The sequence below is a fragment of the Diceros bicornis genome, chromosome 8 (assembly GCF_020826845.1).
Source record: "Diceros bicornis minor isolate mBicDic1 chromosome 8, mDicBic1.mat.cur, whole genome shotgun sequence".
Lineage (NCBI taxonomy): Eukaryota > Metazoa > Chordata > Mammalia > Perissodactyla > Rhinocerotidae > Diceros > Diceros bicornis.
In genome coordinates, this window is record NC_080747.1 from 21,538,807 (window position 1) to 21,552,485 (window position 13,679).

At 33.9% G+C, this 13,679-nt stretch overlaps 1 protein-coding gene across 7 annotated transcripts in view; it reads left to right on the forward strand.

Annotated features, from left to right (window-relative positions):
• Positions 1 to 13,679, forward strand: part of TBC1D19 (TBC1 domain family member 19) — a 140,981-nt gene that overhangs the window by 33,552 nt on the left and 93,750 nt on the right. For 4 of the 7 annotated variants that reach the window (XM_058546836.1, XM_058546837.1, XM_058546843.1 and 1 more), the window contains 2 exons: positions 1,631 to 1,706; positions 13,223 to 13,297. In XM_058546836.1, coding sequence (XP_058402819.1) covers positions 1,631 to 1,706; positions 13,223 to 13,297 — 151 coding nt within the window. The remainder of the gene's footprint in view (positions 1 to 1,630; positions 1,707 to 13,222; positions 13,298 to 13,679) is intronic. The other 3 variants (XM_058546840.1, XM_058546841.1, XM_058546839.1) reach the window with 2 other exon arrangements.

The following is a 13,679-nucleotide window of genomic DNA, read 5'->3' on the forward strand; positions in this document are numbered from 1 at the left end:
ATTCTTCTTTGCCCTCTTAGTTTCAAATGTTAGTATGTACTTGCTATGCGTTATGCACTGAGCTAGGTGCTGAGGATAATGAACAAGCTAGATAGTCTTTGCTTTCATGGAGCTTACATCCCAGTGGGGCACACAGACTCTAAAGAGGCAATTATCGTACAATATAATAAGTGCTATGATAGGGTAAGTACAAGCAGCACATGGGGCAGGCACTTAACTCCAGATTGGCGAAGTCATAATGATTTACTAAAGGAAACAGTATTCAGACTGAGATCAAAAAGCTAAGCTAGAGTTAGTCAGGGGAAGAAGTAGAGAAGAAAAGTGCCTTAAGCAGAAGTGAACAACAGGCCCAGAGGTTTAGAGGTAGAAAAGAATGTGATACTTTGGAGGAACAAAAGTTGTATGGCTGGATGGTAGATGGGAAAGGGGCATGGTCAAGGATCATGCTAGATCTGTAGGCAGGGATGTGCTTCTTACTCAAGGCCTGGATCTGAAAAGCATTTGGGTGCCATTTTATAATTTTAAGCAGAGTAGTGACATGGTCACATTTGTGTTTTATTCATTCAACAACATGCTGGTTATCTAGTATGTGTCAGGCATTATCCTAGAGACTGGAAATACAGTCACTGGTGAATAAGGAAGACATTGCTCCTGGCTAACAGCCAGGCAAATTCGCAAATAGGTTGAAAATAATGTGGAAGCAGGGGAGACTGCTTGAAATCTGTCAGATGGGTGCAGGCGAGAAATGTTGGTTGCCTAAAACAGTATCAGTGGGGTAGAAAAAGATGAGTAGTATTTAGTGGAATTTGGGGGACAGAAAGAGGGAGGAGTCAAGAGTGATGTGCAGGTTTCTGCATTTTCTTATCTGATGACCCTCATCTCTTCATATTACTAAATATGAGCGCCGTGAGGACAGAGATTTTAGCCTGTTTTGTTCACTGCTGTATCTCTTTTACCTTGGACACTTAGTAGGCTCTCGTTAAATATTTCTCAATGAATAAATATCTAACTTGATTTTGGTTTTAATATTAATGATCTTTGGGTTGCTACTTAACTGTTACCTGTTTTTTTTGGATAAATTTCTTTGAGAATTAAATAGCTCTTAAGATCATCAGTAAGTACTCTCAAGTTTCAGTCTTAAATTTCTAAGTTTTATTAAATTTAGAAATAATTACCATTAAAATGGAAGGATTTTAGAGCAATATTTAATTATAAACCACATGTCCCTTTACAAATGATATATTGAGCAGTATGAAATATATAGTTTTTAAACTATCTTGCATATAAGAAGAAATACTGAGGTATCTAGAGCTTATTATTAACAGTCATGACAATTTTCATATGAGCATTTACAGAGCTAAGTAATTTTAAAATTACCTCAATTTATAAATTCAGATTATCATGCAATTTAACTTTTAGCAAGTAATTAAATTGCTAATCCAAAACTACCATACAAGTAGGATAAGAATTGAAGTTTTATTAGGCTGTTGCACCTTGTATAAACATAGAACTGCTAACAAATATTCCATTTCATTTATAACATGGACTACAGAGGTAAGTAATTTCTAACCAAGAGAATTAATTGATCAAGAATAATGAATGATATTTAGCTGCCTCTTTTTGTCCCTAGGTTTCCTTTACCTAGTCATCCTGCTGCACCTCCTGAGCATCTTAAAGAACCTTTGGTATATATGAGGAAAGCACAGGTTGGCTATTGTTCATTTTAATTTTATTTTTTCATGCTAAGTTATATAATGCAGAGTAAAAGATCTTGATTGATATCAGGAGTATATATTATGCATTATATGAAAGACTAGGTAAGAACCACTAAAGTGATGGGAATAGTATTTACATACTCTTCCTTTTTACTGAAAGTAAAACCGAGGTTTAAACTGAGGTTCACACCTATGTAACTATAGTAATCCTAAAAACAGTGAGTAGAAGGAAAAAAAAAACTGTGTACTATACTGGCCTGAAATTTGAAATATAATAAAAGTATTATGCGGCAATTTGTTCCTCATCTCTGTGATAATAAAGGAATGAAATGAGAATGGACTGACTCACTTTTCCCTTAAAATTTTGGCTTTTGAAGCCAGTGTTACTGATACTGTATTTAAAATATATTTTTTCTCACAGCAGGTTGTTATATACTGATTGTATTCTGTTACAGAACTCAAATGAACCTTGTATCTAAAATAGACTGAAAACAACTAAAAGTCACTTTAAAAGAATAAAATAATTTAAACTGAAAAACTGTAAAAGCTGTTAAAATAGAAGCTTAATAAATTCTGTCATATGCCCCTAACTCCTTTAAATGTCCTTTGCCTCTACTTGGCCTGGTCCACCTGCCTGTGAGGTAGCACTGTTTGTGAGCCTTCCTCACAGTGCTGAGGACTCTGACTGCCACTGCTGAGGCGTTCAATGCACATCACAGAGTCGACCTTCTTTCTCTGTCATAGTCTCAGAAATTATTATGAAAAATTTCAAATGTAGCCCATGAACCCATCACCCGGCTTCAACAGTTATCGTAGTGGTTCTGCTGCTCCTGAGACTGTTCTGCTGCTTTGAGTTACCACATTCCACAGTGGATGTTAGGCAGATTTTTATTTTTCAACTTTTATTTTCATTTAAAAAACCTTTAAAATTAGATGGTGAAAGGAAGCAATATAAACAAAAAACATGGAGACATTTGAGGAAATATGTAATATATTGCTATCTCTAGGTGGTACCTTTAGGGCTAGTAATCAGACAATATTTATTATCAACGTGTCTTAAAGCATAATCGTTAAGTGACACGTGTGAAAGAATTGTTTGGTATTTTTGTTGTAAAGATATAAATTCAGGAAAATAAAACTAAAAACTTTCGGTCTAAATATTTTTTGTTGAAATTTGAAAATTTCTAAAAGATTTAGAGAAATTATCAGTTTTAGCATGGTAAGTGTAAGAAATAAAACACAAAAGTTGGTTTCCTATCATGACTGAAAAGGAGAGAGAGAGGTAAGTAATACGACTGTTCTTAATGCCTATTGCTAGTTGCTGAGAATATACATGAATGGTAAGTTTATGTATTGTGTATATGTATGCTACTTCTCTCTTTTCTTTCCAGACTCACCCACTACATCAAGAGTTGACACACTACAGCCCATGGGCCAAATCTGCTCCGCCAACTGTTTTTATACAGCTGGCAAACTAGGAATGTTTTTTACACTTTCAACTGGTTGAAAAATCAAAAGAAGAATAATATCTTGTGACCCGTGAAAATTATAGGACTTAATAAAATATGTTTTATTGGAAAATAGTCATGCTTATTTATTTACATTTTATCTGTGGCTGCTTTGGCACTACAGTGTCAGAGTTAGTACAGTAGTTGCAATAAAGACCTTATGACCTGCAAACCTAAAATATCTACTATCTGCCCTTATACTGAAAGTTTGCCAATCCCTGCACTGAATTATTCATTCTTTAAGAGAAGGGACTGTGCTTTTTATCCTCAGCATCTAAACACAGTGCCTAACCTACAGAACACTCTCAATAAATGTTTGTTGAAATAATTGATTCTTTAACGATGGTCACACTAAATACCTCCTCTACCAGTTATTGTCTGCGTATCTTCCTGTATTTGTTCTCCTTGAGTCATCTAGTTCTTCAGCTCCCTGTTCTGTTGGGCAGTTCTCTCCTTTTTGCGCCAAAGCTACCTAGTCTGGATCCCATGACTACCATTCCATCATGTTCTCTCTTGCGCCTCATAATCTCTTGTGTCGTCAGACTTCTATTCTGTCTGCCATTCCAGTCCTCAGCCTAAGGCTACCTCTACCATTTACTTTCTCTCTTCTTCCAAATTGTTGAATACTTAGGGGGAAAATCACATAAGTTCTATGTTTACCATTAGTTTAGTCTAAATCCATTTATCTATCTTTCAGTGGATTCATTTTGCTGCCTGTCAGTCCTTTTGTTATTCATTATCTGCTTTCCAGTTGGGTTTTTCCTAATTTTTTCTATGCTTGTGTAGCCCCCGATTCTACCTCTATCTTATTATTAATATTTTCAACTTAATTTGTTAAGAATATTCCGGTCTTCTCATTCAAGCTTCCACATCTTCCCTCTTTTTTGCTACCACATCTTTTTTGGCTCCAATCCTCTATGATCAACTGTCTACCGTACATTTCTTCTGTGAGGTCAGACTCAACATGTCTAAAACTGAGTTTATTATATTATTCCTAAAATGAGTATCTCTTCCTTACCTTTCTGTTAGTTGGTTTCTATCATTATTACAGTAATTTAGACTTGAAATATCTTTGATCTCAGTTTTCCATATCCAGATAGTCACTATGTTCTATAAATTATTTCTCCCCATAGTCTTATAGCCTTCTCTTCCTTTTCATTACCGAGACCATTACTGTAGTGATCACAATGATGATGATGATAATGACGACTGTGTTTTGTTGAGTGCTTACTTTGTTTGGACATTAAGGCACATCCTTGTCTTATTCTTACACCTCTCAACTTTCAATCTGTCTCTCTCCCCATCTACTTACATACAGTCAATACTATTAACTTTAACTGCAAGCAGATGAACCCTTATATATATCTCACTGCCTTCTAACAAACTTTCAGTGACTCCCAATGCCTAACAAATGAAGTTCCTACTCCAAAGCCCAACATTTAAGAGTCTTGACTATCTGTCCACAGCTTCTCCTTCCACTTTATCAATCTCTGCTGTCTTATGACTGCCCTACGTACCCTTCCAAATGAATCATTTTGCCTTTCCTCTTGCATCTTGAGCACTTTTCTTATTTTGTTTTCCTGTCATGGAAAGCCCTTTCTATTTGCTTTGCATTATGAAAATCCCATCTATTTTGTGAGGGTCAGCTCAGATGGCATCTCTTCTCTGATGTTATTATTACCCCTGTTGAAAAGGATCTCTCTCTCTTTTGGACTCTTGTAGCACACTATCATTTTATGGCCCTTATCACAAATTGCATTCTATTATAGTAATTTCTGTACACATCTTTCTGACTTTTGTTATAAGCCTGTTGAAAGCAGCAACAATTTGAAAACACTTTTGTGTTCCCATTACATCTCGTATGCTGACCTTTCTGTAGCAGGAGCTTAGTAAGTTTATGATGAATTAATATGAAAGGTGTTTGCCATCTCTTCTACCAATTACTGCAATATTTGTTTAAAAGATATTTACTGAATGCCTACAAGTAGAAGACATTCTGCTATGTACTATGGAGATTCAGAAATAAATTAGATACAAATTCTGCCTTCAGGGAACTTGAAGGTTTAGTAATTGAAATAAGACTTGGACACGTGTAGCTGTAATATAAGGTAGAAGGTGCTGTGTGCTATAGGGGAGTGGGCTAGGAAGTTTTGTAAGAGCACTGGGAAGGAGCTGGGGACAGGTGGTTCCTTGTCAGGTTGTTCTTTGCTCTTTACCATCAAAAACAACTTTAAAAAATCCAGTTAGTGTTTCCTTCCCCTTTTATTCAGTAAAACATGTGGGCAGAAAATATTTTGGAACTGTAGCTTGTAAAATTTGATTCCCTTTTTTTTTTTCCTATTAAAGTTTCATAAGTTATTTTTAACTTCACTTCGCTCTTAACAGAGTTGGGATGTAAATCAGTTCTTTGCAGTTTTTGGCAAGCTAGATTGGTGTTTAATTTTCTAGGTTGATGAGGGAAAGAGGATTCTTATACTGCGTCAGCATTTCGTGGAGTGTTTTCTGCTGAATACTAGCCCTGAGAGATGCTTCACAAAAAAGGGTTCCATGGACAAATAAGTTTGGGAATTGAGGCACACACTGCCCTCCTCTTGGTGAATCACAACTTATTTTATTATTTTTAGTAGACTTGATTTTTTACGAGAGTTTTATTTAGATTTACAGAAAATTGAGACGATAGTACAGAGAGTTCCCATAGATCCCATACCCATTTTCCCCTGTTAACATCTTTCATTACTATGGTACATTTGTTACAGTTAGTGAACCAGTATTAATACATTATTAACTAAAGTTCATACGTCATTCAGATTTTCATGGTTTTAACCTAATGTCCTTCCTCTGTTCCAGGATTTCATCCAGGATACCACATTACATTTGGTTGTCATGTCTCCTTAGGCTCCTCTTAGCTGTGACAATTTCTCAGACTTTCCTTATTTTTGATGACCCTGACAGTTTTGAGGAGTACTGGTCAGATATTTTGTAGACTATCCCTCTCTTGGAATTTGTCTGATATTTTTCTCATGATTAGTCTGGGGTTGTGGGTTTTTTGGAGGAAGAACACAGATATTAAGTGCTATTTATATTCATCACATCATATCAGGGTACATGCTATTAACATGATTTATCACTGTTTATGACCTTCGTTGCCTGGCTGAGGTAGTATTTGTGAGGTTTCTCCACTGTAAAGTCACTCTTTTCCCCCCTTGTATACTGTACTCTTTGGAAGGAGGTCACTATGTATGGTCCACACTTAAGCAGGAGTCATGCTCCACCTCCTTGAGGGAGCAGTATCTACAGAAATTATTTGGCATTCTTCTGCATGCAAGAGTTACCTCTTCTCTCCCATTTATTTATTTATTCAATCATTTATTTATATCAGTATGGATTCATGGATTTCATTTTATACTTTGGGTTTTAATCCAATATTCCTTAATTTTGTTGCTCGTAATTTATTTTGGCATGGTAAAGGCTCAGAGAAGTTCTGCAGTAAATAAACTGTTTAATTTTATTTAATCCAGTGTTGTTCAAATTTGTGTGACCTATTTCCATGTAAAATACTTTAGAAACTACTTTGCTATACCTTTCAGAGAAAGCAGTATTTGAAGAAACTGTTATACAGCATGAGTTTTCTTATGAAATAATATTAGTAAGCCCATAGAGTTCTAACTATGTGTCAGGTACCATTCTAGTGCTTTGCAAGTATTCACTCATTTAATATTTATGACCACCCTATGAGGTGAGTTACTCTTGTGATCTTGGAGAGATCCAACTTCATAAAACTATTAAGAGGAAGAGCTGGGATTTGAACCTGGACAGTCTGACTCCAGAATCCACACTACCTGATGATCTTCAGCCTATTTCTCTTTGCAGTCCAGAAACGCTCAGGCAAATTCAAGAAATGCTGTGTGGTTGAATTTACCCTGTTCTCTGTCAACCCAGTAACCTCAGCAAAAATGAGAATTTTGTTAATTTTAATATGTACTTCAGTTCTTGTCCTGTTCCTGATTGGTCTTTCTGCCTTCTGTATTGTCACTCCATTTCTTAAAACTTCCAAGACTTTTAGGATAGAGCTCCAATTCCTTACTTTTGCTTGAAGGGCTGTAAATGCTCTTGCCCCCCTTTTTACATTCAAGTCTCATCTCTTGCCTCCTCACACTGTCCCTCCCAATCCTGCCTCTCTTCTCCCCACTTCCACACACATATACATACATTCTCTCTCTCTAATCATACTTGACTGCCTCAGTTGTTCTAAGCAGGAGAACCTGTCCTCATGCTGTTACTTCTTTGAAACTTCCTCCCCTCAAATCTCACATATTTCTGGCAAACTTCTGCACATTCTTCAGGTATTAGGTTAGATGATAATTTCTTTAGGAAGGCTCTCTGACCCCCAGATCTCAGATACTATTCCTGTGTCTCTAATCCTCCACACAGGAGGTCGCCTGTATTTCCTACTACAATACTTGGGTTGTCTGTATCATCACCTAGATTCTGTAGTCTCTGTGAAACAGGGCCAGTGTCTGTCTTTTCACAACTGTATCTCCATCATCTGGCATAGTGCCTGGCCCATGGTAGATGCTCAATAGATATTTTTTAAAATGATAAATGAATTGAATGAATGAAAAATGGAAAATGTCCCCTCCTAGAAAATATTCATACCCTTTTTCTTAGTAATTCCACTTTTAGAAGCTTATTGAAAGGAAAGAAACAGGGAAACACAAAAATCTATGTTCATGATAATAGTAAAAAATTTAAAAGAATCTAAATGAACAACAATAGGGCTTGGTTAAATATAACATGATATCTCCAAAAGATGATGTTATATTATACGGGTATCAAAAATGTCATTGTTGAAGAAATATAATGAAATAGCAAAGTGCATTCACTATAATCTTAAATGGAAAAAGCAAAAGTTAAACAATATAATTCTACTTTAATTATATATAAGCATGTATGTATGTATACATATATATCTCAATTATACACATAGGTGCATAGTAAAAATGAAAGAAGAGAACAAAATGTTAACTGATTATTTTTGGCTGATGGAGATTTATGGATGCTTATTTATTATTTTATTCTTTATATATTGTTCTGTTTTCCAAATTATCTTGAATAAACATGTTACTTTTATAATCAGAGAAGAATTACTAAACTCTTTTTCCAGTAGATAGCTGGGTTATAATTATTTTGCTTTATTTTTTGTCAGGGTGAAGAAGTAATTTTTAAAATTTTATAATTTCATAGAGTTTTTTACATGCTTTATATTTATTATATGGTTTTAAAAGACTTCTTATTTACTTTCATTGTTATAAAAAAGTCACAAGGCCATAGCTAATATCTATTTAAAGATTTCAGTACAATTGCGGTTCTTTTATAAATCTTCTGCCTCTTGTGGCTTAGAAATTACCTTATTAAAAAACTCTTGAAAACCTTTGAGTTAATACCATAGATTCCAATTACTAGGGAAAGTGGTTTGAAGGCAACAGTAATTTCATTTGGAGAGGATATGGGTTTAGGTAAAAGGTAATGTCTTCCTATTTAAACATTTTAAATGTAAAAGGCCATTTATTTTCCTTTAAAATAACATTTTAAAAGCTTTTTATTTATTTTGAAGTCTTTTGGGTAGAAATCATTACTTTCTTCTTATTTTGTATTAGTGCAATCTCATTTTTCAATAACTTATTTGCTACTTCCACTTTTTTTGTGTGAATGCTAAGTGTATGTTGACATTTTTATTATAATAATAGCATAGGAATAACTATGATTTTTTTGAGCACTTTTGAGACTTAGGGCTTATTTATTCACCTCCACAAATAGGACCTGAGAGAAAAATTAAGTACCTATAAAACTGGAGCTAAAGTGGACCTTCAGGTTTGTTCTGTCCAACCTCTGGAGTTCATCACCTTTTGTTCGAGAACTTCTGGAAGCAGGGAACTCACGATTTCACTGACTTAAACCATTTTGGTTAAGTCTTTCTACTTGTTGGAAAGTTTCTCTCTCGTATTAAATGGTCATGTGCTCCTTAGAATATTTACTCACTGGTCCTAGTTTTGTGCTTGGCACATAGAAGGCATTCAATATATGTTAGTCAGTGAGTCAGTGAGTAAACAAGGGAATAAATGAATACCACTTAATTAAGATTACAGTTCTTGAGGGAACCTAAAGGATGACCCAGCTTGAAAGCAGCCACTTGTTTCATCTTGGATTTCCGCTCATTGTCAGGAAATTGTATTCCTGTTTCTGATGTCTATGGAAATGACTTCTCTGACCATCTGATTGAAGTTTTTGCAAGGGGTACCTTGGAAAAGTCCTGCCAACCTTGTCATTGTGTCACACATATGGAACAGGGAATGGGGAAGACATGGCCAACGCCTGGGGTCATTTTTCTTTTATTATTTTTAGGATTTTCAAGGAAGTGTGTGTTCTGTTGAAAACCAGAAGTTCTGATATGTCTAGCTTTCTATTTCTTTGCTCATTCTTTTATGTTCTTTCTGTGGTTTATGACATATGGACTGATATAGCCCTTATGAACTTTTTGCAACCTGTCCCATATTTGTGTATCTGTCTTATCCTCTCCACCCCTACCACAAAAGTGATATATTTCTTAGGGACAAGGATGCTGTTTTATTCATCTTTCGAGGCATGTGTTTAATAGGTGACCAGTAAATATTTGTTGAATCAATGTCTTTTTATTATTTGAAATTATACCTCATTTCCCCATTTTAGCCATAAAAATTTGAATTTTTCTGAATTGAGCATCCCTTTCCTCTTTCCATCTCTCAATTTTTAGTCATATTCTTTCTTCTGGATTATTTCTAAGTTCCTACTTTAGTTGTGGAGCACAGAAAAAAATGATAATTGAATAAAGATTTGATCAGCATTGTTTCAGTTCTTACTATTCTTTCTCATTCTACTCTCATGTGTTCTTTTTAAATTTCCTCATTCGTAAAATGAGAGTAAGATACATATCTCAAAGGGCTAATAAAATAACATATGTAAACGCATGTAAATCACATAACTCTGTTTCCTAAACTCTTTTCACTCAGAATGCTTTCTTCTGATGTCTAATTTCTTTTCTGTGTAACGTTTTTCTCTGTATATTACATCTAATGTTAAATTCAATGTTGGTAAATTGAAATACTTAGTACAGTGGGATATCCGTTTTGGAGAATTATGATTATTTATTTAAAATTGTACTTTATAGAAAATACCTGAATGAGATGTTTTTGCCAAAATAATTTTTAAAGGATAAGTTAACAAACGTGTTTCAGAATATCTTGTCAAGATGTAATTCCAGAAAGTGTCATTCTATTTCGAATGGACTTCATATTTGAGTTTTTAGTAGGTTTTATGCTGTATTAAAATTGTGTATTACAGTCTTGAAAATATGTACAGTATATATTATGAGCCACACCTTGATGTCTATTGTAACTTTAATTTTGTTTTTATATCTGAGAGTTATTGTCTTTTTATTAATTCAATAGCCCTTTCTATGAGTGGTTGAAAATGAGAATATTTGGAATCATAATTCAATAGCTAGCAGTATGGTTCCTTGTATAATAGGATAAATGATACAAATTCAGGGATTGGATTTTTAATCTTTATGCAAATTTTATTTTTATTGTAATGTGCTTTCTTTTTTTTTTTTTTTTTGATTTTGTTTATTGCAGTAACATTGGTTTATAACATTGTAAAAATTTCAGGTCTACATCATTGTGCTTCTATTTCTGCATAGATTACATCATGTTCACCACCAAAATACTAATTACAACCCATCACCACACACATGTGCCGAATTATCCCTTTCACCCTCCTCCCTCCCCCCTTTCCCTCTGGTAACCACCAATCCAATCTCTGTCTCTATGTGTCTGTTTATTGTTGTTATTATCTACTACTTAATGAAGGAAATCATGCGGTATTTGACCTTCTCCCTCTGACTTATTTCACTTTGCATTATACCCTCAATGTCCATCCACGATGTCACAAATGGCTGGATTTCATCGTTTCTTATGGCTGAGTAGTACCTGTTCCTGTTCCTGCCACAATCTGGAGTGGAGGGAGCAAGTGACAGAAGGCTTGTTAAAGGAAATGATACATAAGCTGAGATCTAAAAGTTGAATAAGATTTATCCAGATAAATTGGGGATAAGGATGTTGAGGGTGGAAGTGGGTTGTATTGTTATAATTAATGTTTGATCATGAATAAGGTACCAAATGTATTTTAAGTCTTGTGTCTAAGAGAACTATTTACAGTAAAGAAAAGAATTGAAAATAAGCCAGTAAATGGAATTTGTTTTGGGGGTATTTCATGCGATTTGTTAAGTGTACTCTTTTATTCTTGAAAATCTATTTCTATATATTTAGTAAACTAAGCCTTATACATTTCACATAGCTCTATATTTCTTCTATAGATGAATTTTTTTTTCTGTTCATTCATTGCTTAGGCCATTGTATCAAAATTTTAAAAAATGCTTGCAATGTTATTTAGAGTAGAAATGTGTTCAGTTATTGAGAATCTATTATGTGCTAGGCAAAGTGTGATGTGTGCCAGGATAGGGCACAGGAAGGGGTGCAGGACCAGGTAAGAGAAGGCTTAATAGAGAGAAAGACCTGAAAGGTGAATAAGATATATCCAGATAAAGTAGGAATAAGTCTGTTGGGGATAAGAGTAGAGCATGGAGAGTATATTTCAGATAAAGAGAGTAATGTATTTAAATATGTCTGTTAAAGAGTAAGCTATGCATAATGATAACTATAGTAAAAGCTATCAATTATTGAATGATTATTGTTACCATTATTATGTCATTGTTCAAAGCACTTTACATCTTTAATCTTTATAACAACCACATAAAGGAGCTATTATTATTATTCTACTTTTATTGAGTGGTTTTAACTGTCCTTTATAAATAATGTAATATATACTTCTCTCCTCTATACTTCTCTCCTTTTCTCTTCATTTGGTCTAAATTTTGCAGCTTTGGTATTATTTTATTTTGGTTTCAGTGAGTCAGAAGTGGCGTGTAGACATATTTAGTAAAAAGACCAAAAAAATTATGGCATTTTACCTTGGCATTAGAAAGAATAGTTTACTAAAATATAGTATATGGATAATCAATCTATGATTAACTATTAAAATTAACATATTATTTCAAGTTTACAAGAAATATAGGGGCTAGAGAAGAAGGTAATCAATACTGCCAAAAAACAGTAAGACAAATCCAGAATTGTGACACATTCTAAAAGATAACTGGCATAGACTCCTCAAAAAAGTCAATATCATGAAAAAGAAAAGGACAAAGAGACTCTAGATTAAGCTTCACTGAAAGAGACATAACAACCAAATGTAATATAATACAAGAATTTTTAGTGGATCTACGATTTAAAAAACCATAAAAGACAATTTGGGGACAGCTGGAAAATTTTGAATATGGACTAAATGATGATATGAAACCTTATTGTTAATTTTCTTAGGTGTGATAGTGGTATTGTGGTTATGTAGGAAAAGGTTCTTATTCTTAAAACATTCATGCTGAAGTACTTAGGGGTGAAATGTCATGTTTGGAAAAGTTACAATATAATAATTTCTGTAAAATTTTATTTTTTACTAGGTCATTAATGGGATGCCTGACTATCAAACATTTATAAAATGCTTAAATTTAATTACCTTTTATTATCTACTATTTTTCCTTAAAATGTTTATCTAGAATGTAAATTCTAGAATGACCATATGACTTGCTGATTTATTTTTTATCTATCCTCATTGCCATCCCCCACTAGAACATCAGTTCTATGAGGACTGACACTTTCTGTTATTCACGGCTTGATACAGAGCACTAAGGATAGTATCTGGCACATAGTAGACAGTAATCAATATTTGTTGAGTAAACTAATGAATGAAGATTACCAATCTCACCATTTCTATATAACTCATAATATCTTTTTTTAATCAGTTTTGGTATTGGTAGCCAGAAACAATAATAGATTGTTCCTTATGTTTCAGGGAAGTTGGGAAAAAAGAATTTTGAAGAGTTTAAATAGTATGTGCACTGAGCTGAGTATCCCATTGGCACGAAAGGTACTTTTCACACTTAAGTATTTTATTACAAATCAAGTACTAGAAAGTTTCATGAAGTTATAACTGCTAGGCAGATTTATCTTTTTTTTTACTAGTATATCAGTTTGTTTTGAAACAAAAATCCGTAAAAGGCCAATTATATGGGTGTATTCTGTATAGATTTCTATTATGTATGTTGTAATGCTTTTTGTAGTAAACTTGTATCTTGAGAATAAATAGAAATAAAGTATAAAATCTACAGTATAGATTATTTAGAGATTTGGCTGTAAAAGTTATGTGTACTTTAAAGATTTTAATTACCTTTAGTCTCCTTGCTTTTTGGTTTATAGACACAATAGCCATATTTCTTGAATTAGAGATGGAGTTCAGGCATAGTGTCATC